The 27,891-nt window shown below is 37.8% G+C and overlaps 2 protein-coding genes across 4 annotated transcripts in view; both read left to right on the forward strand.

The window, feature by feature from the left end:
- Window positions 1-9,016, forward strand: part of LOC101157335 (connector enhancer of kinase suppressor of ras 3) — a 45,628-nt gene extending 36,612 nt beyond the window's left edge. The window contains exons 17-25 of the mRNA XM_004082376.5: window positions 134-173; window positions 697-866; window positions 1,921-1,994; window positions 5,549-5,620; window positions 5,712-5,776; window positions 6,854-6,978; window positions 7,076-7,436; window positions 7,535-7,725; window positions 7,822-9,016. Coding sequence (XP_004082424.2) covers window positions 134-173; window positions 697-866; window positions 1,921-1,994; window positions 5,549-5,620; window positions 5,712-5,776; window positions 6,854-6,978; window positions 7,076-7,436; window positions 7,535-7,725; window positions 7,822-8,022 — 1,299 coding nt within the window. The 3' untranslated portion in view covers window positions 8,023-9,016. The remainder of the gene's footprint in view (window positions 1-133; window positions 174-696; window positions 867-1,920; window positions 1,995-5,548; window positions 5,621-5,711; window positions 5,777-6,853; window positions 6,979-7,075; window positions 7,437-7,534; window positions 7,726-7,821) is intronic.
- A 76-nt stretch (window positions 9,017-9,092) lies between these two features.
- Window positions 9,093-27,891, forward strand: part of scaf8 (SR-related CTD-associated factor 8) — a 28,936-nt gene continuing 10,137 nt past the window's right edge. The window contains exons 1-6 of one of the 3 annotated variants that reach the window (XM_078941034.1): window positions 9,093-9,296; window positions 10,044-10,127; window positions 12,184-12,277; window positions 26,326-26,370; window positions 26,661-26,822; window positions 27,681-27,837. In XM_078941034.1, the coding sequence (XP_078797160.1) occupies window positions 27,759-27,837 (79 nt within the window). In that variant the 5' untranslated portion in view covers window positions 9,093-9,296; window positions 10,044-10,127; window positions 12,184-12,277; ... (1 more) ...; window positions 26,661-26,822; window positions 27,681-27,758. The remainder of the gene's footprint in view (window positions 9,297-10,043; window positions 10,128-12,183; window positions 12,278-26,325; window positions 26,371-26,660; window positions 26,823-27,680; window positions 27,838-27,891) is intronic. The other 2 variants (XM_078941035.1, XM_011490509.4) reach the window with 2 other exon arrangements.

Here is a 27,891-nt window from a genome sequence, read left to right on the forward strand (position 1 = left end):
ATTCTTGTGAGAAACAGGATGTTCCAGACGGCTTCTTCTCCTCTCAGCGCTGCCATCTGAGACTGTGGGTTTACTCCTCGGGTCTTCCTCCTCTCATCTCCTGTTGTGTTCTTCCTCCTCTGCTCTCCTAAAGGTCTCTCTCCGCCACAAGTCCAAGAAGAAGAGCCAAAGAGGTAAGCCCGCTCACATTATGTTTGTTTTTGTGGCGGCTTTTTCAGCTGTCAGCTGTGATCTTGTTTCCGAGTTAGACTGTGAAAAGTGCCAGGGCCAATTAGAGTGTGCGCAGGGACATTAGATAACCTTTGGCTACTTTCACCTCACTATTTCCCGTCTGCAGCCCTGTTCACAACAGAACTTCTCTTCTTGAAAGACTAATCTTCGTTCCTTTTTTAACGTTCATTTTTTGTTATTGCTCCCATATTTGCATCCATCACAGGTAGGGTTCAACACAACGTTTTAAGTCGAACCTTTACTGGATTTGTGCCGCTTCCCCAGGGTTATTTTTAGAACCCGTTTGCGTATGGATGGAAACTTAGTGGCCTAATTAAAGTCAAACGGAAACGTTTTTGTTGTTGGGGATGTTAAAAGGCTTCCCTTGCTCCAACCTGTGGCATTTTTTCCCCCCTCTACAAACAGGCTGATCAGGCCGTCTGTGGTTCTACATTCATACATATTTGTGAACTGTTGTGCTTGCAGGCAATGTTACCATGAGCAGGAGACGGATCTCAGTCAAACAGCTGGGTCAGCCAGATCACCAGGGCTGGCTGTACAGGAAGAAAGAAAGCAAAGGCTTCCTGGGCATGAAATGGAAAAAGTACTGGTTTGTGTTGAAGAAGACGGCTCTCTACTGGTACACCAACCAGCTGGTGAGTGCACTTAGCCTCTGTAGTTGCACAAAACCGCAAGTTGCTTGGGCTAAATATATGTTTGCGGTGCTCTGACTTGTTCATTTGTGTAGGTTCTCTGTATAAATAATATATTTTGTGGCCTGCCAACATGCTCTGGTATGATTGTTAAGAATGTTCTGCTATTTTCTGATGTAAAAGATAATTAAAAATAATCAGTCTAAAGAGTGAAAAAAAACAAAAGTAACTAAAAAAAAGCGAGACGCTTTATTTAAAACACATAAAAAAGTGCAAACTAATGCCGCTGATATGCAAATTTTTTGGTAAAACACTGGGACAGACGGGTTTTTTTTAATGAGTTGACACTGTTTATTTTTAAAGTAAGTGACTATTTGCACGTAATTTTCTAAATGCATACAGCCAGTGATGAACTGTCCTGCTTTACTTTATTTACTGGCATCATAAAAGATCCAGAATAAGTAAATAAATAGTCTCAATTAACCAGAAGATTGTGGTGACATTTTCACAATAGTTCTGCTGTAAACTTATATGATATTGACAGTAAATCAGAACTTAATACAGTATGAATATTTCAATTTTACCTGTAAGATAAAACATTTCTGTGGTATAGAGTAGTTTTCTTGTTGGGAGAGTTTTTTTTTGTGTTTTGTCTTATTTTCATCCGTACCTGTGTGTGTGTTTTTTTTAAGTACCGAAAAATTCAAAGCAAAAGCTGCATTAATGTTTGTTAACACATTTGTTACTGGATGAGTCACATCATGTCGGGCTGAAAGCGCCACGTGAGTCAGACCCCCCACCCCCCACGCAGTCTGATGCCCTGTGTTGCATCGCCCCATGTTTTCTGAATGTGTCGCTCAGGCAAACACGAGTGGCGGGTTTGAGTTCCAGGCACTTTCAGTCAGTCGTGACTGAAAGTTGTGTGAGTCACTTTCACGAAGGAGCGGAAAACAGACCAACTCGTCTGATGCAAGCCGGCGGCAGGTGTCGCCGCCACGACGCGGTGCGACATCGTGTGTGTTGATGCTCACCGTGGCTCCATCTGTTTGTGTTGCAGGCGGAGAAGGCTGAGGGATACATTGATCTCACCAACTTCGTGGTAGACGTGGCCATAGAGTGCAGGAAGAAATAGTGAGCTTGCAGTTTCAGTCTTTACTTTCTTTTTGTTTGATCTTTCATTTTCTTTTTCATTTTTATTTATTTGTTCCTTTCATGAAAATTGATGTTCAAATGTTTACATGTTTCTCTTACATATTGGACATTTTCATGATCTCATTACTCATTGGGTTTAGGAAGCGTATAGCCACAAAAATAATAAACATGTCTATTCTCCTGTCACCTTTTTTTAATTATTTGAAATTATTTTATGAAAGAAAAACATATATGTGGGTGGTTGAAGACCCATTCCATATAAATCATGTTTTTAGAGTGTCCTTGTGGCATTTTTCTCATGATGGAGGACTTGTATAAAGAAAATTAAGCTTTAAATTGCATTTATGAGTATTTATGTATTTAAATTGTTGTGAATCGGAAGCAGACAAAAGAATATACTTTGAAAAAGAACTTGTTTGTGACATAGGAAATACAGTGAGCGGGCCACAAGCCCCCTTTCCCCGCTCCATTCTAATGGATAAGTCCATGTACGTCTTTCCTTGGAATCTGGCAGAAAACTGTACGATAGCTACACTATTGCTCTTTGAAGTTGTGAGGGGCTGTAAGCTAGTGGGAGAAGATGGAAACAGATGGGGCATGGGGGTTGCTCAACTCCTGCTCACAACTCAGCGGTGAATTTGTAATGAACTCCTGCCGCTCTACAGAAACTATGTCCTAGAAAAAGACCCGTTTTAAAATTTTCTCTAAAAGCGGCACAATCATAATTAAAAGACCACTGGGAACACATTTAGACTACATCAAAAGAAATGACGAGTCAGTTTTTAATGTGTTTTTAGGCGACCATCTCATGCTACAAGACCTTGCTGGCTTAATGGAGCACCTGTAGCTCAGTTTGACCTTCTAATTTACTGTTTCCTCATTTAGAGCAGCTCAGGTAAATGAGTCAACTTTTCCAGGCGTTCTACTGTATTTCTGCTAAATTTAAAGTTTCATTTAAAGCCACACTTTCATAAGGTTTAAAACTAAGTTTTTCTGCGGGGCGAAATAAAGGGGTTTATGACAGTAAGGACCAGCTTCTGTGATCGTGAAGAAAAGCAACAAAATAAAATCTGTTTGTTGCCTCCGTTTCTAAAAATAATAAGAAAAACTGCAGAAGGGAAGACAAAGTACACTTAAAAAGTACAATTATTGACTGGATTACAGTCAATAAAGCCAGTTTTATTTGACAGCATATAAAAAGTATTTTTGGCTGACTTGCTATACCCCTAAATCTAGCTAAAACCATGTTGGGTTTAGTTTACAGCTTTGAATGTCAGGTTCTTGCAGCAGCTAAAGAATATTTTAGTACAGTAAACCCTTGTTTATCGCGGGGGTTACGTACCAAAAAGAACCCGTGATAAGCAAAATCCGTGAAGTAGAAACCTCTATTTTTTTAACTATTATTATACAATTAAATACTCTATTATACATTGAAAAGAAAGAACAAACCATTTTACAGGCTCAAGCATTTGTTTCACAAATAAAGGTACTTTAGAAAACGTTTTTTCCAACAAATAACTTCTGTACTTTACTGTCAAATAATAATTTTAATCATCGATGTGAACAGAAGGCTTCAAATTGCGGAGATTAGCCCCGCCCATCACGACCCGAATAATTGGATTAAACGGGAGAAAATTTAAAATGATTATGAATAAAATACAAAGTACAGTCGGACAAATAGTGACTCAGGTGTTTTTCACTGCTCTTCAGACTGAGCCGCTGCATCCTGACTCCGCTCTGCAGTGTTTTCTTATTTTGAAGGCCGCGGTGCAGCTGTGTTTGTTCGGGAGAAGAACATAGTGATAGGCAGTTGTTGTCACTCTTTTTTCTATGGGTTTTAGAGAAACTCGAAATTGCAAGAGAGTTTACACGTATGTAATTTAAATTTGGCAAACTGTTTTACGTATGTGTACATATTAAACTGGAACGTTATTGACGCACAGGTAGAGAAGAAGCGGAGTGACTTTTTAGCCAATCAGAATGCAGAACACAATGCGAAATGCAAATCCGTGAAGTAGCGAAACCGTGAAAAGTAAACCGCGTTATAGCAAGGGATCACTGTATACGAAAAATAATAGCTCTTTTGGACAATTATGTGTTAAAAAGTCCCAGTGTTTTTTCTTTTACTATGTTCAATAACAGTAAGACACTGACATTTCTTTGTCAAGTTGAGGCTTCTAGTGTATTCAAGAAGTGTGTTTTTTGTGTTTGGAACAACTGAAAAGATTTTTAGGCCAAAATCCAAAAGATTTTTCATTTTCTAGGACATAGTTTCTGCAGAGTGGCACTAGATTATTAGAAATTCACAGCTGCGTTTTGGGCAGGATTGCTGGCACACAGCAACTCCGCTTCCCCTTCCCGTCACCCATTGCTGAAAGCTCTATGTTTACATGCTTTCCTGTTAGCTTACAGGTCCTTAACCTAACATTAGCGTTGCAACAAAAATGGCGAACAACTTTGGAGCTGTCCAGCCGTGAAGTTTGAGCCAGATACCGGCTTGGACGAGGAACATAAAGACGTACGTGGATCATGTCGTCTACAAGCGGATAAATAAAGCAGAGCAGGGAGCTGGTGGCCCTTCCGGCGTCACAAATACTTTTTCAAACTACATTTTTTTCGTCCGCTCCTGATTTCCAACATTTTAGAGAACGAAATACTCAGAAATGCAACTTTGGGTTTAATTTTCTTTTAAAATTGTCGTCCATTATCAGAAAAATGCCAGCAAAACGTGAAAAACCCCATTTTCATAAGGATTATTGTGAAACTCTACAGGAACTTTTTTAAGATCTGAAACTTTATTTATAGCCAAAGGTTTCACACTTGCAGCCAAATCAAAACTGGCAAAGACTCGTTGGGTTTCAATTCTTTGGTTTTACGTTGCTTCATTTCTGATCATGCTGCAACTCTTTCACAGCACCAACATCTCTTTTTTCTGTATTTTCTGCTTTGAAAAACGATTCGTTGACAAACAACAGTGTTTGTTGAGACTTGTGTAAAAATTCGTATAGTGGTTACATTTTTATTATACCAAGCAGGAATGGTTTTTTTTGTAAGGAAACATGTTTGAAATTCAGTTTAGAATTTAGTAGAAATTCAGTTTAGTGCAGCTGTTTTGGTAAAATGTTATATTTCTTATGTAAGAAAGGGATCAAATTCAGCTAATCTAATAAACCAGACAGTCTGTGGATTCTAAAAGATAATAATTATCATCACTGCTTAGATTAAAAAAAAAAAAGAATCAAAGCGGAAAAGCTGTTTGCTGTGTTCAGCTCTCGTCTATAAATAGTCTTGGCCATGCTTTCATATCTGATCATCGTCTGAGTGATTAAAAACTACTCATTCTAATTAAACCGTCAGAGCTTTGAATGCTCCTCCCTGCCTCCTAACAATGCGGAATATGTCAATCATTATGATTAAAAATATGAGCATGTATACACTTTGATTGCTTTTTTATTTTATTTTTTATAAAGTCCACCACTTTTGGACCAATTCTAGCGCAAGTACTGATGTTCTGTCTGCTTTTCCTTCTGCAGTGCCTTCAAAGCTTGCCATCCTCAGGTCCTGATGTTTTATTTTGCCGCTGAGAGTCAGGAGGACATGAGCCTGTGAGTCACAAAAAGCAGTTCATTCATTTAAGAATATATTTGATTTTTTCCTTTGGTCTTTTTTTTGTGCTAAAACCTTTTTCCTTTTCAGGTGGCTGAATAAACTTGGGCTTGCCTCCATTCAATACGAAGCACCAAGACAGAATGCAGCAACAGGTAGTCATCCACCGGATCTATCTCCGTTGTTTAATTACGTCCTCCAGCAGGCCTGGACTACAAGGACCAGATCACTTATGCAATTCTTCTTTCTTCCCCTTTGAGCAAAAATATCCCCCTACCACATATTTAAAAACTCTTAACTTTTTTTAAATTTAAAAAAAAGATGACATCACAGTGGGAGAAACAGTCAAAAAATGAATGGAGCCAAATCCTTATAAAAGTATTTGAAAACCCATTAACAAAAGCAAAAGGCAGGTGTCAGTGATATCCAACACTTTTGTTCGACGGATCTTCGTAAAATTTCACTCACATGCCGCCAGTCTACAACCAGAAAGGTTTGTTGACCTTTGACCTCGGGAAGAGGTTGCCATCTTGAATTTTCAAGAAGAAGAAAAAGAAAAACGTTAGTACCAACTACAATTGTAAACCCCTCCTAGCGTTTTGGATCTATCGCATCCTTACTCCTCGAGCATTGCCGGGAAGTTACTTGGGGGGGGTTTGGATCTAAATTTTCTAGATTTTGAACAGTTTGCGTGCCGCACTGACGGAAGCAGCATTTACTTGTTGCTCGCCATATTTTTTTTACCAAAATATTGTCAAAATTTAATTCATGAATCATTAGCTGAAGCTAAACATAACAATATAACATACAATGTGAACATATTAGAAATGTGGGCGTGGTTAACAAAAGATGTCTGTTGCTAAGAAAATCAAAAGATTTTACTTTGGGAATTCTTCTAAAAATTACATACACCTGTTTGTCACAACCAGGGGACCAAAAAATAAAATGGTTGCTAGGGAACTAAAACCAACGGAAAAGCCACAATTTAGAAAAAATGTAATAAATTTGACACATGCAGCTCCGACCAAGCTGGGTAGAGTGACGGTGGGTAGCACCTACAGGTCATACAATGCTGCTTGTGGCTTTGTTATTATTTTTCCAGATTTCTTTTGTAAACCTGCAGTTGAAGCCTCAAAGCTGACAATAAACATAACCTCTGACAGTGTTTTCTTCCACACAAGCCATGAATTTAGTCTTTTTTTGTATCTCCTCATGTTATCTCGGACCTTCAGAGTGTTACAGTGAAGCAAGTGACCACGAAGAAGCTGAAAGCACAGAGATCCCGCCGCCACCGTATTCTGAGCAGACGCTGCAGGACTCTGTTGATGCCCCCAGTCAACCTGGAACCACGCATCAGGTCAGTACGCTCTTCAGTCAACCATCTTGGAACTGCAGATATCTTCATAGCCTGCAACGTGAAGAAAACACATGTTGGTATACATTTTTCTTCTCAGGGCTCACTTCCTCCACCTTACTCTTCAACGGCCTCCAGCAAAACCAACGGGTCCCCCTCCTCCCCTATTAGCACAATGACATCAGAGAGCTCTGCCTCTTCAGTCAGTAAGCAGCGGCAGTCCTGGTCAGACGTCAATTCGCAGTCCCCGCCTCCGGCTGGGGAAACTGCAGTGGTGTGTCAGGTCCAGGTGCACTTACATCAAGCCCCACAAGAGGCAGCAGAAGACGACAGAGAAGAAGAAGAAGAAGACAGGCCTTTAGAGAACTCGGTCCTCCAGAATTTCTCAAAATCTTCTGGACCCAAGGAGGAAAGCTCCACAGCAGATCAACAGGGGGATGTTGTAGCGGCCCCAGACAACAGTAAGCCTTCCGTTTGTCTCATAGACAGATCAAACTTTAGATTTTGTTCATAAGCAGCTCCTGTAGGGTGTTTTCTGTCTAACTTTTGCTACTTGCAGGAGATGATGGAAACAACTCCGATGAGATGGAGAAGCTGTACATTCATCTGAAAGAGGCAAGCCTTTCACCCATAGGAGACCGTAAGCCGTCCACCAAAAGAGAATTCCGGGCATCCTTCGTAAAACGCTGTAAAAACAAGAACATCAACGAAAAGCTGCATGTGATGAGGGTGCTCAACAGCACATTAAAGGTAAACTTTGTCCTCCACATTCAAAAACATCCTATCTTACACATTTACAAGACATTTCAAAGCTTTTCTATCCTTTTTTTTTTTCTTCCCCCGCAGTCAAAGGAGGCTGACTTACAAGCAATAGAGCAAATTTTGTCAGACGCAGATCTTAACTCTGAGAAGTTCAAAGAGTGGAAGGAAGCCAATGCGCCCTTGGTGCAGGAAATCCGCATCAAATTGGACCAGCAGGGGGCATCAGAGGCTGTAAATCCTGCAGCATCAACCATTGCTGCACAGGTGGTAGAGACTAGTATTTAAACTCCTGCTATTATCACTGTTTTTACTTGTGAGACTGGATGGACTAAGATGGTTGGAATAAACTCATTGCTGTTATTTAGACCCCCCCTCCCCCAAAAGTCTGGATCTAAAAAGACAGTTATGTTTTTCTATTGTGATGCTTGTCCAGCGTTATCCTAGATTAATAAAATGTGAGTTTTCCTAGTATTGTCCTAATCATTCACAGCTAGGTGTGCTTATTCCACGAATGATGGCTTTACATTCAAATTTACAATAATAAATATTTAAATCTGTTACAAGGAAATAGTTGTTGATAGATTTTTTTTTAGCTTTTCTTTTTTGGCAGAAAAATGTTTTTAACAGTTCATTATATTTGGTGCCGTGCATCACTGATGCCTGTTACACGTTTCACTGTTTTTGTGAGATTTGGCAGTGACAAACTCATGCTGATCAGCAGGACTTTTAGACTGAACGGGAGAACCTGCCTTAACTGATTGAATGTGGGTGATAAATCAAGATATTTATTTTCATTTTTGCATTTTGGGATGTCAAGGTGTCATTGTTTTCATGGAAACGTTAAATGAAACAAAACGTGCCAATTTCATTTATAAGACTACACTAAACTTTACATTTTTTGAGCCATTTTAACTGCAAGCCTTTGTCCCACTGTTTTTATTCCAAGTGTTACAAGCCTTATCTCTAGTTTTGTAAAAAATTAAGTCAAGGTGGATTTGTAGCAGTGTTAGTCAGCATTTTTTTGCAAAAAGCTTGGCATGTTAATTATGGAACAAGAGCAAACCACTGTTACCGTTCCGATATGCTGTAGTCCTAACAATATGGTGACTCCATCGGAATGGGTTAAATCCTGGGTCAAATTAATAGTTGTTTGGTTCCTCAGTGGGCTTTATTAGTTTTTCCGTATTTTTGTGTCTTGTGTTAAATAAATGCTGTTTGTAAATAGATGTACATGTGATAAATCTATTAATTGCAATGTAATAAATATATTTCTTCTGAATTGTTGTGTAAAGCACTTTTTTCATGTTTTGGGGAGAAAAAAACAAGTGTGTGGTCAATTCATCTGCTGCCCAAACTGTAGTACACAGAAACCAACGCTAGGAGGCGCGTGGCATTTTACCAGTGGAAGTTATGCGCCATATTGGCAGTCTCCTCCATCTCAGCAGAACGTCGAGCAGCATGTCTTTCACCGGTTATTGAGAAGATTTACGTAAACATTTCCCGTGACCTGCCTCCTGAAACAAGACACAATGGAGGCAGTTAAAGCCTTTAACAACGAGGTTTGTTTAAACCATTACAGAATTGAACTCTTTAGGCATAATCGTTAACTAACGTTCGCTAGTCGCTGTTTGGCTAGCATTAGCATCAAATAGCTGAGGGATGCTTGCAAGGCCGCTGGCTACAGTAACGCAAAAAATCAGTATTAATTCTGTAATAACCGTTTTGTTGAGACTTAACTCTACACCGACGTCAATTGTGTTCATTCAACGCGTTGGAAGACATTTAGTAATACAATAACGTGGTAGTTATTTATTCTTTCTGTAAGTAACACGCTAGCAATAAGTTAGCAATGCCGCCCTAGTAGTACGTGGGAACTTGTTGGGCTTTCTAGTACATTTAAAGCTGATTGGAGCTGTCCTGGCTTCTCAGACTAGAATTTTGATTAAATTATCTATAAGAAAATGTGCAAATGTGTGGTATTACACATTTATATCCACCAAGAAATCGGAGGACACCGAAACTCCAATGTTTACTCCGAGCGCAAAGCTAACTCCTGCCAGTGTTTTCTTCCGAACGATCAGTGCTAATGATAACCTCACTGATCATTCACAATTAACACGGTATTGTTCAACATTCTGCGACGGAAAGTAAATTCAGAATGATTAGTTCTATTCGTATAAACGTACTATTCCATTTAATATTTGCACAACAATTAAATAGGAACACCAACACCTTTTATTATCATCATCATGTAGTTGGGTGTACTAAAGATGATTTGTATTGTATAATGTCTTTTTCTCTTTCAGCTTTACTCGTTGAATGAGTACAGACCACCCATCTCCAAGGCCAAGATGACCCAGATCACCAAGTCTGGAATAAAGGCTATAAAAGTGAGTATGTTCAGGGATGAGGCAGGTAATTGATCAGGAAAGAGATTACTAATCACCAAATAAATAAATAAATAAAAATATTAATGTGTTGCTAACATTTGTAGTGCAATTGTATTATAAAATGTTTGAAAAACAACCCCAAAAGTGTAATAGGCCGAAAATTAACTTAGGACCGTTTTCAGTGGAACAATGTTTTCAAAGGGTTATCTTGGAATAAGTAATGATGGGTAAAATGTAGAAACATTTTCTTATGTTGTGGTCGCACCTGGGTTCAAATAAGCAAATTCCAACAGATTGGTACATCCAATAAAAACTCTTAAATGTCTGATTAATAGCATTTCTCAGAATATTGGCCAAATGTAGTTGTTGAAATCCAAACAACTATACAAAATGGTAAGTCTTTATAGGTGAAAAATCAAAGAACATGTATTTAAAACCTTAGTGTGACGCTAAAGATCAGTTTATACGTGCTGGCCGCAGAATGTGCTGCTGACTAAGAAATGACAATTTTTGTAGATGTAGGAGCAAATCCTTAGGCAAGAATTTTTTAGTATTTTATGTAGGAAATGTAGTGGGTTTTTTTTCTCCTAAAACATTTCTATGTTTTTTATTGTCTGCATATGTTTGTGTACAGAGAATAATAATGTTTAACCTGCAATGAGCAAAATCTGCAACGTGTTATTTTTTCACAATTATTATAGATGTTTTTAAGGCAGTAAAACACACTTTTAACACTTTTCTTTGACCGTTATGAACATTTTAACACTTATCTCGTTTAAACTCTCAAAGTTTAAACCCTTCGTTGAAAATAAGTCAAATTTTTTTAGAAGAAAAGTAAAGATCTGAGATATTTTTCTGTATCAACATTAAAGAAATGTAGAAACTTTTTGTTGTTGTTCTAAACATTTTGTCATATTGCCCGGTACAAATGTGTTTAACTAGTCAGCACTTGATTTTATGCCAAACCATAAATTATTTATTGCATTATTTACATAGTGCGCATGCTTGTGTTATAAAAAATTAACATGTCCAATTAAAGTGACCGTCCTTAAAACACCAGCTAAAGCTACCCTAATTATATGATAAATGACGTATACCTATATAGCGCTTTAATATCTTCCTTGAAGGCCCAAAGCACTTTATAGTCACAGTCTCATTCACACAGTAATAAATCCATACTTTCCTATTTTGTACGTGTGAGCCATAACTTAATTTGCCCGTGTTGAACAATAAAGAATGCCAAACTTGCCAAATATAATGAATGTTAAAAAGTTTTATAGTAAATTAGCAAAAAACAGTCCCAGAAAAATGCTGTATGAACTATGCTTGATAAGTATAATATAATTGAGTATAAATTTCCTAATGGGATTATTTAATGTAAGCACAATAAGGAGTGACCTGTTACTTAGCTACGCTATAATTTTGCATCGTTTGAATGAAACCTTTCAGTCATAGCACTACATGATAAACAAACATGATATGACAGACAAGGGGAAATCAACTTGCTAATTGCTTTTTAAGAAAATAAAAGATTATACTGGAATTTATGTTCAGGCGATCTTGTGTTTTTCTTTCCTGGAGAGCAGCTGTAGAAAATCTAAGTTGAAATGTGTCTGTTGACTAGAAAATCAAATTGTTGACTATATCTCTACCTTTTTCCTCTAGATATGTCATATAATTTACCGTGTAGATAAAGAATACTTGGTGCATGAGGAGACTAATGTGGAGATTTGGTTTGTCATTGACACATCATGTATCTAGTAGTAATCTGAAGAGTTTGGAGGCTATAGGAACAGCTCCGGAGTCATTTTCTGTTAGATGTTACTTCATCCCTTTTGCAGGGTTCACTTGAGAGATGCTGCTGGTCTGCACTTACAACTGTTGCATTTTTGCAACATGTTGAAACTGTCATTTGTCCTCTTTACATTTATAGTTTTAAAAAAAAGAAAGCATTTCCTTCTAAAGGTTGACACTAAATGTTGTTTTGTAACAGTTGATTTTGGTGTGTCTGACGAGTGTGTTGCTTTTGAATAACACCTGTTTCCCCTTCCCTCAGCAGCTCTCCCAGCTCCCCCAAAGCACTGAAAGTGAAGCAGGAGGATGGGGTGGAGAGAGTTACAAAGAGATAAGAGAATCCCTAACCAGCTTAGGTAGGAGTATGGGCTGTTTCAAAAGGAAGATGGGAGAGTATCCGTTTACTCCCACGCACCAGGAGAAGCAGGGCTTTTGCTATTCTGGTTTCCATGCGTTGGTTGACTTAGCATTAGTAAATGATTGATTATTTTCCTATTAATGGATAGCTTGGATCGTTTTAAAGTGGTAGATGAGATGTGCTTTGGTGTGGATAATTTGCTAACTTTTAGATAGATTTCTTTGATGGCTCTTTTAGGATTGGAGGGGAAACTGTCTTTTTTTTTGTCACTAGATCTTGGATTCAGAAATTGTTGGCCAACAGTCAGACAAATTGTCGTTATTCATTTAGGAATGTCGAGGTTTTGCTTTACATACATGCAATATTTATACATATAATTTTACATTTTTAAACAGGTTTCTTATCTGCAACACAATAGTCATCCTGTTTATTTTACTTCCATGTTTTCTAATGATTGGCAAGATGTAATGGTCCTGTAAACAAATTAGTTGTAACATTGTATACCCATTATTCCAAAGAAAAGTCATTGAAATTATTTTAATTTCACATGTACATATTTTATTCTATTTAACTTTCTGATCTGACCCTACATCTTTAGTCTTTAAACCCCTTTAATCTGGTTTAAAGTTGAACAGGCACACTGTTAGGCTTTTTGTAATACACTTCCCACCATTCATTACACCCGGATGTGGCGGTTTGGAAGCAAACGTGTTGTTTGTTTTGAGATTTTATTTTGCAGTACTGGTCAGTAACATTTCAGTGTTTTCGATATTGCGTTAAGTGTGAGCCTGAAACGGAACTTGTGACAAATATAGCTGGTGAGATGATTGTGCGAGACTACATTTGGTGGGAAACTTGACTTGGTTTGGATGTGACATCTTTTTTTGTGCAAAGTCGCTTTGAATCTCTTTTCAATCTTCTTAAATTTTATATGTCATTATCTGCACATAGTTTTTTTGTTTTTTTGCTATGGCAAAGATGAGGGTTTCCAAAAAATGTTGGCATTATAAAGGAGGGATAAATACATTTTGTGGATCACTTATTAAAAAACTGAAAATTTGTCTCCTAGAAGGTTTATTTGCAGAAACAACAGACTGTATTTTAGGTTTTTGAATTTGTGAGAAATAATCACTGCAAGTCTGATGGAAAGCTTGGAAAAGAAATGGATGTAATCGTGTTTGATTGTCACGCACAGCAGCACAGTTGGCAAAAACCAAACGGTATGTCTTCTCAAAGTCACTGTCATGCATGATGACATACTTGGTGTTTACTAAGGATTTTAAAAGTCAGATCATAGTTTTGTGGAAAAATCAGCTGCACTTACTAATGTTTTCAACTAGATATTTGCTTCAAAACAATGTTGCTGAAGCAGTTTGTTTTTAAGAATTGCCTTTGAATTTCACAGCATAGTAACTGAAGTATCCAGTAACAGCCAGACAGATTGTTGCTCTGTCTCTTCAAGTAAAACGTTAGTTGCTATGTTTACAGGTGTGTTTAGTGTCCAGCTTTAGCAGAACATTCTCTTTTAGGACCTGCACACACACCAGGAGATCCATACTGGGCTCAAGTACATTTGATCTCCTAATATGGCTTCTTTGCATGTTTTGATCCCTCCATTATTAGTGAACTGTGATGTCTGACAGACCATCTATCAGCTGAATCTGATGCAGCACAGATGGGATGTGTGATCAATCCATGCGCTTAGGATAAAGTTTTTGAATTCTGTAAAATAAGTCCCATAACTTCCAATGTTTTCCAAAAAGGGTCTGGGGGGTAAATATACAGCATAAAGCAACCAGCAGACATCAGACCATAATGGAAAAATAAACGTGAATTTAGTTCTTACACTGTAGAACATTTCTTCTTTTGTTTCTTAGAGACATTAATTATTATTTGAATTGAAAGTTAAAAATATTAGTCAAAAAGAAGTTTAAACATTTTAAAACCTAATAAAATATGTTTTTCCTCCCCACTGACTCTTAAAATATATTGTCCAGTGGGCTCACCACAACAATCCACTTTCAAAACACAAAGAATATCTCTTTGTGGTTAAATGTTCATTAATTGATCATGAAAACTGCACCTTCTTTATACTGGTCAATAATACAGTCATTTGTATATCTTTTAATGCCAGTTTACTTTGAACTCCTCAGTAAGAAGTTGATTATAAATAATCAAGCAGCTTGTTAGACTTGATTGACTACTTTGTCTTTTTATGCCCAGTGTGTGCGTACGCACACCAGATATAATATGAAGACTTTCCTTGTGTCGCTTTCAACCCTAAATGTAAAGTAAAAATGTTATATTTTTATATCTGCTGAGGCTGTTTCTAGGGTTGTGCCGATGGACGATACCATCGTCCATCGTGATGGGTGACTGACATCCCGATGGAGAGACACCATCGTGATGCCACGCCCCCGCCACGCTGCGAGTCGACACCATAAGCCGCGGTTACATGTGAATAATATCTTGACCGGATCAATGGTCGGATTAGAATCCAAACGTGTACATGGTTCCAGAAAAATGTTTTCAGAATATAAAAAATGTTCACATGGCTCACACTTTTGGTCGGAATAAATCATTCGCACATGCGCAGTAGGGTTTGAAAAACCGGAAGCGGATATCAGTTCCGCCGAGCGGCTATTTTTTTCTCAAACTTTATTGAATGTAACAATTCAATACAAAACAATGTTGCCGAGCGGCTTTATACATTGATATGTCAGCTCTGTAACAAGACGATCTTCTAAACGTGCTTTTAATAATGTTACGATTATTATGAAACGCCTGTTCGTTCATCGTTTTAATTTTAATCCGTGTGGTCATTGCTTTTTCTGTTGAAAAACTGAGCCGGAAAGAAGCCAGAATTCGCAGTATGCTAACACGGGCTAACAACATTAGCTTTGGGTGGTGCTGCAATCTGCATCTTGGCTGCATTTACACATGTGGGAATAACATCAGCCTTTATTTAGTCGGGACACGACTCGAAACACAAATCCACGTGATTGTTTGAACGATTTCTAAGGACTGAGCGGCCTTTCTGCTTTGAAGCTCACACCGCCCCAAAGCGCTGTGTGTGTGCTCAAGATCCTCTGCTCAGACACACACTTTTAGACCCGGTTCTGAGTTCGGTAGCCCGTTCCCCTAGAGAGGGGAGAGAGATATCATCGTCCATCGTCCAGTGGTTAGCGTTCCTGGCTGTGGGGCAGAACACCTATGCAGACCTTTCTGTGTGGGTTTTCTCTTGGTACTCCGGCCTCCTCCCGCCGTTCAAAAACCTAAATCAGGGGTGCAACCTTTACGACTCAAAGAGCCAGTTGGATCAGTTTCCCACAGAAATTCAAACACAGGGAACCGCAGCACCTTTTGGAAAACCCAGTGTTTCCGGTGAATGACATCATTTCACTCATTTTTAAAGTTCCTAAAGAGACGTTAATTTTTTTTGTATCCTCTGCCATTTAACGGGTTCCAATGAGAACTATTTCCAGAGGCTACAAAACTAGCAAATATGTCATAATTAACTAGCAGTTTATCCACTTCTCAGAAAGATTTTTGTCAACAAACATCCGATCAGGATGTTTTTGGGCTAAAGCTTTGTGTTTATTCTGGGATGTCTCACCACATTTGAGACTTTGTTGTTTGCTAATTCCTCCTTACATAGTATTCATACGGGTAAAGTCCGTGAAAGCAAACAAATCTGCCCAGGTGCTATTAAACATCTGGTTTTCCTCAGGAACTTCAGTTTTCTCAAAATTCTCCATCGTTGTCCTGCCTGGGTCAGAATATTGTTGGGATTACACACTGGCGGGAGTCGTAGTGGTGACGCAGGGTGATAGTCACATATAACTTTACTTAGAAAATGTTTACATTTAGATTATTTGAACCTAATACTCAGCTCGTCAGTTTTTTGTTTTGTTTTTTTAAAATTATTTTTATGAACTTTTCCTGTTTAATGCTTGCCGACCGTAGCCGCAGCACAGGGGAGGCTCGCTCCAGGGATGAGCAGCTTAACTGGTTCCAACCCGCTCCTGGTTCAGACTTACTCACAAAAATACAACAGCTGGTCGACAGACGACCTGGAGAGGTTCTGCATGATGAGGCTTTTATTCACTTTTCATTCAACATGTACTGTCTTTTTAGAAGAACTTTTATCCCATTACAGACTGTGGTCCACCTTCACAGCCGCAGAGACGCCCCCTCTGCGCGTTCACGCTGTTCTCTTCCTTCTGCCCTCTCGCACATTCCCACTGTGTTAAAGGCACCACGACAATCGTAGAAGAAAATACCTGTTTTACAAAACCACAGATAGCAGCACAGGAATGAAAGAGCTGCATGCGGCTCTGGAGCCGCAGGTTGCAGACCCCTGGCGACCTGTCCAGGATGTCCCCTGCCTTTGCCTACGAGGCTCCGGCAAGGGGCAAACGGGTTTAGAAGATGAATCAATGATGCGTCTTTTTGTGGGCAATATACTGTTGTAAACTTTGGGTATTTTGTTACATTTTAATTTGAAGATAGTCCTACCTGCCTAACTACCTGCATAGAGTATTGTCTGCTTAGGATGTATTTAGTAGCTAGTGTCATTTTGACCGTACCTTCTCATAAATGAGAAGCAATAAATACAGTCATAGAAAATAGGAACTGTGTCAGTGCTTTTGAACTTTTTTTAGATTAACTTTACTGATTGAATTAAAAAGGATTAATCATTTCTTTCTTTCTTTTTTTTTCAAGAGTAGGTTTTCTCATGTTCAGAGTAGTAAATGATTGCTTGCTGTGGTGCCAAGGGATGGGTGTTAAAAATACAGCTGATGTTAAAGATGCTGCTGGTAGTGCCTAGAAAGACTCCAAAGTGAAGCAAAGGCTGCATAGTGACTCTGCTTATCCCTGCTCTATCAAGCTCTTATAGGTTTTAGTCGTTCCTCCAGCTGAAGAATGATGAGAGATGATAAATTTCACTCCTCAATTAAACTGGATTCTCAGCCGTCCAAAATGTGTACGCACTTATTTATTCTTTAACTAAGGATGTCATCAAATTCAGCAATCTCATGTTAAATTTAAAAAATCTCATGCAAATATATTGTAGAGAACTATCCAATTTCTTTTAACAAGATAATCCTTAATGGTACATTTTTTAAATAAAATACAACAATTTTTGATACTTAAATGTCCTCTACAGAGAAAGTCAAACATTTTGTCAGACTAAATGATTATCAGATTCTAGATGAATGTTACTTTGCTATACAGTTTAATGCAGTTTTTGCTTGTACATGTTGTTTTAACTTAATATATATTATGGTCAATTCTGTTGGTCTGAGAGTGAATAACTGCATTTTTATTTAGTTATTCTTTGAAACTGATACAGATTTAAACAGTAGCACAAACATTACATTTTTTTGTTCTTGTAATTTGATTTCCTGACACTAAGGTTAACCTTTTTTAAACTAAAAAGCACTTAGAAGTATTTTAATGGCCAATTCCGATTCTCAACTGTATTGTAATGACTTTAGAAGTGTTATACTGACTACTCTGTTTAGTGAAGAGCACAGCTGTTTTTCTTAAAAATGCATTATAAGTTTCTTTTAGGAAGAGCATTCTTTTTATCGTGGCTCAGAATTGGGAGCATAGCTGAAATCTGTATAGTGAAGTGTCTCCAGAGCTTAATTTAAAAAGCTTAGTGCTCAGATGTGTCCCAAAGACATCCTTACTTTCCATGTCTCCAGAGTTGTACATGAGGTGGCTGCAGACTTTGATCTGTGATTGACTTTTACCCATTACCCACACAGGATTGTTACTCAGTTCAGGGAAATATTGATCATGTTAATCTATGCTGGCAGTCTGGCACTGCTACCACCTGGGGTGCTAGTTGTTCCTACATGGCAGGATGTGTGGCATACTTGCACTCAGTTTGCTTGTCAGTATTTGCTCGAGGGCTGCCCAACTCCTGCTCATATATGGAGCACAGTTTTTCACAGGGAAGTTAAATTGCAATCATATATAATACATGAAAAATACACGTTTCAATTATCTCCTTAAAATAGTTAGAAATAATAAAGTCATCATCTATCTATCTAAATGCACTTGAAAAGAAGCAAATCAAATATGTCTTTTCTAACAGAAAATAGGGTGTTGTTTTTAGCCCATGCCCTACATCAGTGTTTTTCAACCTTTTTTGAGCCACGGCACACTTTAACCTTGACAAAAATCCCGCGGCACACCAGCATCCAAAAAAAAAAAAAAAACAGAAATTCATGGTCTGTATTGATCGACAGCCCCGCCCGCAATCTCACGTGCATTTTTGTGATAATTGTGGCCGGAAAAGCAGGAAGTTGCGGCTGTTTTTTTCTAAGAGATGAAATGAAAGTTAAATTAGAAAATTTAGAAACTGTTTGTTTGTTCGGGTTTCAAGGCGTTTCGCAAGGACAACTCATTGTGCACTGGCCCTTTAAGCCAATGCATCATGGGAGATGTAGTGTGAAAACTGCCGAAAACTTGCAGAAAGACTCGCATCAATGAGCTTCATTGTATTGTCCACTTGTTTCACGGTCTGACACCGGACTCTGTGGAAAGCTACACCGCTAAAGAAGAGCTTTAGCTGGTATTTTTGTTAGAACTGAGCGACTTTATCAGCAGAATTAAGAACAAGAAAGTGAAGACTTTAAGCACTTCTGATTGGTCAGACTGATGACATGTGATTAAGCCTTCAAGAATGATTGGTGGAGACAGTTAAAGGGACGGGACTTTTCCGCAAACTGTCATAGCTGCAGCTAACTCGCAGTACCGTCATTCTTATCAAAATTTCTTTAATAGAATTAAATAAAAACAAAGAAAAAGTCATTTTAAGATCTTTTATATTCCTAACTACTCAGTGTTTTATTAGGGCCTGTTTGGATGAACAAAGAGCTGATATCCTGGAGATGGGAAATGTTTTTAGATCAGTGAATGATTAATGAGGGCAATTTCTCCACGGCACACTTGACCATCTCCCACGGCACACTAGTGTGCCGCGGCACACTGGTTGAAAAACACTGCCCTACATGCAGTAAAATGTTGATGGGATTATCTTCCACATTGGTAAAATGTCCCTCTTTTTTAGTAGTTCAGTAGCATGATTTTATTGAGGTAATTCCCCTTTCTGTCTTTATTTTCATAAATTAAATATGTAGTTTTTCAAAATGTTAATAAAACTGGTCAGGGATGGAAAAACAATCTTTCACACAAACAAGGATCATCAACGTGAAAAACCAACATGGGCACCTCCACAAAAGTGAGGAGCACACGCAGTAATAAATAGCCTTCAGAAGAAGGTCATTTTGCATTGTGATATCTCTATTTATGAAAGGGACAGACATCCTGTTTTCTATAGCTTGTACAACGTTGGACCTTGGTATACTTTAAGACAAAACCAGGTCCCTTCTAGTTCATCAAAGTCCTGAAGTTGGATATCATTTTTAAATTGGTTATTATGCCTTGTTTCCACTGAGCGGTATGGTACGGTCCAGACCAGTCCGGTATTTTGAGCATTTCCATTTTAAAATGAATCCACTAAACCAGACCAAATCCTACCATTTTGGGTCCCTGTTAGTTGTAGGTCCATAGAAAAATGGAACGGACCGGTAAGGGCGGAGCTACTATTGAACCCTGTTGATTGACTGAAGGTCATTACTATAAAAGAAAGCTCCAAGAAAGCGGCTGAATTTCTCTTAGCTGCCGGAATCTTCTCTCAAACAACCTTTAATGAAATACCAAAATCCAAACAGCAAAAACTTGAGCTGCTGGATGACCTCCAATGTTGTTGTTAACTTAACTCTGCATACGCCTTGATGGTCCAACTTTGAGTGGAAACGCTCACCTGAATTACCTGGACCATTCTAAACCGCACTGTTCCGTACCGCTCAGTGGAAACAAAGGCAAGCTTGTTTTGTTCTTTAGAGGCAGGTGGCAAACGGGGGTAGGAAGAGGATACAGTAGAGTCAGATGGAGACAGATGATTTGCTGTGGCGACCCCTCAAAAACAAAGAAAGAGAAGATAGCAATTAACAAACACGTAAATGTTTAGCTCGAGATCTTAATAAAAGAAACCAGCTTTAAACACTGTCTACCCTCATTCACTGCAGAGGATACGTTCCATAGATAACCCGTGATAGGGGTAATCTACGAATTAGGATGAAAGATGTTTTAAGACCGTAAAAGCCCTCAATACACACTTCATACACTTTTTACTAACAAACGTTAACATTTTTACATTTGCTCTCTTGTTTAAACTCTCAAATAAGTCCAGTATTGTGGAATGAAAACAAAGGTCTGCTGGCAGCTGAAGATTTATGTAAGATGAACGTACTCTGTTCAGGAAACACAACAAAGAGATTGACTGACAAAATGTTCAGCCTATCAATACACAGAATACTGTACACTGTACAACATACACAGCTTGCAAAATCCCACTGAAAAAAATCCACAATACAGCGAGACCGCATCAGTTTAGTAAGGGAACAATGTACATCAAGCTATTGTTTGTAGAAATATATTCATAAATTGAACATAAAAAAGGATGGATATTAAATACCATGTTTAGATAACCTATTCAAAATTTGACATAACTTTGACATTTTTTGAGACTGGCTTCTGAGTAATTATTGTTAAATGTACAGATTTCAAGAAATGCATTTAGAAATACATTTATTGGGGGGGGGGGTATGTTTTCTAGATTAATATTGATTTTTTTTTCTAGATGTTCCTATTCTTTTCACAGACATAAACCAATATACCATAAAGCAATTATAAAAGGAAGCAGTTTGGATTATTTCAGCAGTTCTGCATAAAGTTCAGTATGTCTGCTTTTTCGAGAGATAGATAAGCCCTTTTCTGGCTTATAATATCCCAACAGTAAAAAATGTGTGGATGATTCTATCAAAGAAAGACACCTTCATGTCAAATCAGAAAGCAAAGGCAGAGGGGCCTTCATGTCCCATCACCAGGTTGCTGAACTTTCTGAGGATAGAGTAGATGGAGTTTGTAGTGCTGCTAACTGTGTCTATAGTCTTGATTGAAATGCTATGTCCTCCACAACAACTTTTTAAAGACAGAATTTTGGCCTCTTCCATGACAAATAAATAAAGTATTCAACTATGAATGCAGCCAAGGAAAAGGGCTTAAATTACAGCTAACATTGAACTATCTTAAACATGATTCTAGCTTGGCATTTACAACTTTAAAAATATATTTTTATTTTTATAGTGTAACATTACACCCCCTTCTTGGACAACATTATTTACTTACAAAAATCTTCCAATCAAATGCTACTGTTGTCGACCATGATGTCATGTTGCCACACTTTGGAGAGTTTGATGAACATGTTATGCTTTTATTACAGAGAAGGGACTCCTAAGGGAGCAGTTCTGTTAAGGACTGTTTTGAAGGGGCTCTTTTTCATAGATGGGTTTTCATTGTAACTTTCAGTCTCCAGTCTCACATGCCCTTTCTGTGACATGTTAGTTTGAACTTGATGCATCCCTATCATAGCAGGGTTGAACATTAGATTTTACACTAAGGTATCTGATCAGCTACAATCTAAATCAAATGTCCTTTCAGTGCATTTTATATGTTTAAACTTTTTTCTTTTTTTTCAGTTGATAGGTTAGTGATGTAGCCTATCATTTCATATTTGTAGAAAACCAATGTACTAAAATGTTTACATGCATGGCACTTTATTAGTTTTCCAATTAATCCCATAATTTGTATTGTTCTGTAGTTGAAGTGTAAGGTAATCCTGCAAGTAAGTTTTAAATGTCTGACTTGATATAAAAAATGCACATATTTCATATTTCAGTGTACCAGGTCAACATATTTACAAAGACATCAATTCACATTTGGAAAATATCCGCTTTGTTGCTCATTCTAACAAGAGACAAAATGTTGTCAGGCATTTAATTATCACTGTCCTTTGATCAATTTTATGAAAATTTCAGTAGTTGTTGACGTACAAATCTAACCTAAAAATGTAAAATATGTAAGCAAATGTGTCTAGACATGTTGAGATACATCTTTAATTGTTGATGGGAAAAAACACTAAAATGACTATATTTACTGTTCCTAAAAACTAACTTACTGGCATAAGCTATTTAAAAAATATTTTTAGTATGTAGATGAGTTGTACACTATAATACTATTATACTATTATGTAGTTGTTTTCACTTTAGAAATACAAGCTAATGTTTTAAAATATTTTAATGCTTAAAATGTAGTCTGCTTTAAAGAAACAAAAATATACTTAAAAAAAAAAAAAAGAAACTTGCTTTTACTTTATTTGGCTTTAAACATTGTGTGACACATTGAACAGACCACTTGGAGAACAACTCCAATGGAAAATTGTGTTTATGGTGCTTTTAACATGTTCTTGTGGCATTTTTCTGATGATGGAGGATAAAGAAAAAGAAGCTCAAGTTTGCATTTCTGAGTTTTTCTTTATTTAGTTGTGAATCATGACCAAATGCTTGTAGCTAGGGGTGTGATGACAACCCCATCCCCGCGGTGCTGTCATAAACGCGGTGATTACATTTTTTTCTTTAAAGGTTTTTTTTGTTGTTGAAAGTTTTACATGATTGGAACTATAAGAAACACATTAAACACATTCATCTTTGCTGATAATTTACTTTTTCTGCTACTCCTGGGTTCAGACTTCAAGGGTTTCTGGGGGGGAAACTTTTATTACTGTTCTCCTTCACTCCCTGCGCGCGGCTCTCATGCCCTCTACACTGCCCGCTCCCTCTACTTACACACACACACACGCACAGTTTCTGAAGCACACATCCCCATTCTACAACAGAAGTTTCCGTCTGCGAGGAAATACGACAAATTTACTGCGTTCTAATTATTCATTTCCATTGTATTTATTTCCATTACAAGCGCGACAGAATAATGCGTTGTAATTGTATTCATTTGAGACCCAGCCGCTGGGGGATTTTGTGTTTTTCGGGGGGGTTAACCGCGACGCCGCGCCCCCCTCCTGGTTCATCACCGTGGTGATCAAAAATCCCACACCGTCAAGGCTCTACTTGTAGCTATGACATAGAAGCTGCAATCGGAAGGCCACAAGCTCCCTACTCTGCTCTGTTCCGATGTATCCACACAGACGACTAAATCCTTGTACGGCTTCATTTTCCTCGCCTGGGCTGGCGTCTGGCTCAAAACTGTACGGCTGGCCTAGCTCAGATATTGCTCGCCATTTTTTTTCTTAATTTAGGGTAAAAACAGCATAATCATAATTAAAAGACCACTGGGGTCTTTCCTTTTTCTTGTTGCTTGAGTAAAAACTCTTTCGTGTCAACTCCCAGGATCTTCAGGGTGACTCAGTCCAAAACATTCTTTGGAGCCTCCTCCCTAAAAAGCAGATAATTAGCCAACAAAAATGAGACTGACAAAGACTGTCTTTTGCTGATTTTTATAGCAGGAAGAAAGTGTAAACAAATGGATGATAGAACGGCTGGCTTTGCACCAACAGCCCCGCCCACAACTCAGAGGCAAATATCTGATGAACAGAGAGGCAAAAGTCTTCATTAAGCTGATGTCGCTGATGTTGTGGATTTGTAGCTCACATATGTAGAAGTGGCCAATAAGGAGCAGCACTAAAACTTTCAGTAAAGGAAGCACTGCCTCTGAGAGCACTCTGCTTTGCTGTGTCTGCTCATTTACCTCTGTTTCTATGGATGGTAACTTTGCTAAAATAAATAAAAATGTTGTGTTTAAGCTAAATCTACGACGGAGTATTAGGGCCACCAAAAAAAAAAAAAAAAAGTAAAATTACGACATTTTATTTCGTAAATTTACGAGAAAAAAGTCATAGATTAACAAGGAGTCGAGTGGTTACCGAACCGAAGTTGTCCGTTCATCGGAGCATCGCTTGAAGATGAAAGATTTGGAGCCTTTTGTGAAGCTTTATTTCCAGGTTTATTATAGGTTTAAAACAAAGAGATTCTGAACCTTTGGCGACTCAAAATCAGATTATTGTCAGTAGAGGCGGTTTTCCGGGGTTCAGTGTCAGTAAAGCGGAGTTTCATATGTAAAACAAGGAGCTAAGAGACACGTTTGGGTGCAGAGGATCGCTGCAGCCTTTATTCTCCTTTTCATTCACAAACCCTGAAGTTCATCTGTCACCTTACGTCATGAACCTGTCATCAGATCCGAACACCAATGCGGAAGGTAAACGTCCCGTTATATCATCAAACAACAAAGATGAATGAAAATAGTCTATTATATTAGCATTAGAACGTTGAAAATGCCAAAAAAAGTGATCCGCCTTCTCAGACGGAAGCGTCACACAAACGTAGAGATCTTGTTTTTGGTGGAGGAAGAAAGGATTGAAGTGGAAAGCTGCAGGGACACGGATGGCTTCATCGGGCTGCAGGGATCCTGCAAACCAACCATCAATAAATAAAACTTTAATAAATTGTAAATCAAACAAATGAGCTTCCAGATATTTGGAACGTTCAAGCTCATTCAGCTCACCTGTTCAACAAAGTTTAGTCGGTATGCTCTGTTGCTGCGCGGCGTGCTGCTCTGCATGCTCACTTCCACTTAATATCGTAAATTTACGAGTTTTTTTCTCATAAATTTACGACTTAAAATCTTGTAAAATTACGAGTTTTTTCTCATAAATTTACAAGTTTTTATCTCATAAATTTAGGAGATAAAAACTCGTAATTTTACTCTTTTTTTTTTTTGGTGGCCCTAATACTCCGTCGTATAAATCCTCTTCTCCTTAGTAGGAGGTTGGAACCAAAGCTCTTGGATTGTGGTTGACAGCATGAGTTATAAAACATTAGTCTGTAAAAAGAAGACATTTGTTTATTTAAAAAGAAAATCCTGTTACAATGACTGAAAAGCCAGAAAAGATCTTTCTAGTTTCCACAGTTGCTAATGACAATGAGCAATATTTTGAAGATTTTATATTAAAAAGCACAAATCAGATCTTATCTGTTTACACTAAATTAAAAAAAAACAGTTTTGCAGAAGAACGAGAAATTTGGGTTTTCACTAGCTGAACAACTGTTTTTCAAAGCCTACATGTTAAAGTTAAAGCTGCGTTTCCTGTGTTGTTTTGTTTATCTTCTTAAAAGACTTGTGGTTCCATGTTCATAGCCTGGAATACATTCTCAAAAAATGTACTATCCTGCTCATTCTGACAGCCTGAAAGATTTGAAAGGAAGTTGTCATTAACACTCCTATTATAAACACAACAGTTTAACTGAAAATTGATGGGTCTTTTTTTTTACAACTAAAGGAAAATTCTTTTGGTGATTTGCCCACTTAGGATTCCCAAGTTTCTTTTTGATACCATCATGCAGATATTCAGAGTTTCCATTATTCTTTATGTCTTTAACCTTGGTTTCCCAGATTGTTACAGAGACCAGACATGTGTTAAAAGTTACAAAGACCTTTTTCGTGTTATATCTCCAGCCTTGTTACCACGCAGTTGTACTTTGATCACTAAGAACTCCACTTTAACGTCTGTTAAGATTCATCTAGCAAAAACTTCGATGTTCTCTATTTTTCTTAAACTGAAGTTTGGTTTAGGCTTCAGTGCCTCTGGGCTTCATACTATGTTACCTAATCTAATATACTAAAAAAATCTCAATAATGTGAAGGCAGCTTAACTCCTGTAGTTTGACTCCATCTACTGGCAGAAATGATGCTTGTCTTAAAAGAAAAAAAATCTAAACAGCACAAGAAACCAATAAACAACAACATTTCAAAGTTTTCCAAAATATAAGGTGCTACCAACATTTTTGTTAAAATTGTCAAAAACATTATTTTTACCCATCCATTTATCGGTAAAGTATATCACTAATGTTGCTTAAATCTTTTTGAAATGTGTGCACCTGTCCTGCACATTGATGTTTTCCACTTCTGTTTAATAAATTTGGTATCCACATTTTTCTTTTTATATTTCCCTCATTTTGTTTTTGCTGCACAGATCTCCTGCTGTACAACTTTTTTCTGCTGTTTGCTCTGAAATCCATTTTGTCAAACAAGTTGTTTGTTTTTTCTTTTTTTCAGTTCTACAAGCATGTTGTCCAGAGTGTGGAGAAGTTCATTCAAAAGGTATTTCATATTATCATACAAGATGGTTTGAGAGCTTTTGCAACTTGTATGAAATTGAAAAATTCCACATCACTTTTTTCTCATTAAGTTTAAGTCCCATGTGTATGAATCTGGAAAATTCCTTGTGACTTCACTTTCTAATTCTTACTTTGTATACATTTATTTTAGCTACTTGAAATCTATAATTGTGGCCATATTTTCTCCACAACACCTTGGAATATTTTAAGTAAAAAAAGTAGTTTATAGGCAGCTTTGAGGGTATTTACAGCTCACACCTTTTTCTTTGCCAGTGCAAGCCCGAATACAAAGTCCCAGGCCTGTATGTGATCGACTCCATCGTCAGGCAGTCTCGTCACCAGTTTGGCACAGAGAAGGATGTTTTTGCACCTCGCTTCAGCAAGAATATTATTCTGACGTTCCAGCACTTGTACCGCTGCCCTTCAGATGACAAGGTGAGACAGGTTTTAGTTGCTGTTTTCAATTTCTCTTTGTTTTTTCCTGTTGTTGTTTGATACAAATTCATCCAAGTGATGGGCTGCTTTGATCATGCATTTTCCCAGAATCCCTTAATATTTTGTTAGTCTGATGGTTTTGCATATGTACCTCTAGTGCACATGTGTCAAACTCAAGGCCCGCGGGCCAAATGTGGCCCGCAAATATCATTTTATGTGGCCCACGAGAACATAAACGTTTTTAGTTTCTTAAAATAGAAAATCATTTAATTTATTCATATCTAAGTGGAACTGGACTTGAAATATCGGATTGGGCAACTATACATTAGCACTTAAACACTGTCATATAATCTATCCTGACAGAATCAAATTTAAAGGATTTATACTAGAATAACAAGTAAACGTGTTTTCTATGCAACTGTAATTGTCACTTTAAAAAGTTATAATAAATAAATGATGAGATATTTAAAATTAAAGAGGGGTTACATTTATTTTTCATTACATTAGTTACATGTATAAGTTATATCTGGCCCTTTGAGTACAACCACAATGGTGATGTGGCCCTCGGTGAAAATGAGTTTGACACCCCTGCTCTAGTGGGTGCAAGTGGGGGTGATTATTTGTCACTTTGTGGACATGTTATGGGCCTGTATCTATTACAAAAGAAATCAATTACAGGATGGTATTCTGGTTTCAGCAAACGCCCACTGTCTAACATAAACTAAGCAAAAAAGTATTAATTACAAGAACTTGACCCCTATAAACAAGCTCCGGACTTTCCATTCAAACCTAAAAGTATCCAAAGCTTAATTTTACTGCTGCTTTGCATTTATTTTTGCATCCTTCTGGCCTTTGCAGAGTAAGATTGTGCGAGTCCTTAACCTGTGGCAAAAGAATGCAGTCTTCAAGAGTGACATAATCCAGCCTCTTTTGGACATGGCCGCAGGGATTCCTCCTCCCAGCACCACACCTGTCCTGCCCAGCAGCGCAGCGCCTGTCAATAACACTACACCTGGTCAGTACAACCCCCTCTGAGTATATTCTGTGCCTTTGCTGAGTGTGGTTAACC

The sequence above is a fragment of the Oryzias latipes genome, chromosome 22, assembly GCF_053564925.1.
Source record: "Oryzias latipes strain Hd-rR chromosome 22, Olatipes_Hd-rR_3.1".
NCBI classification, from domain to species: domain Eukaryota; kingdom Metazoa; phylum Chordata; class Actinopteri; order Beloniformes; family Adrianichthyidae; genus Oryzias; species Oryzias latipes.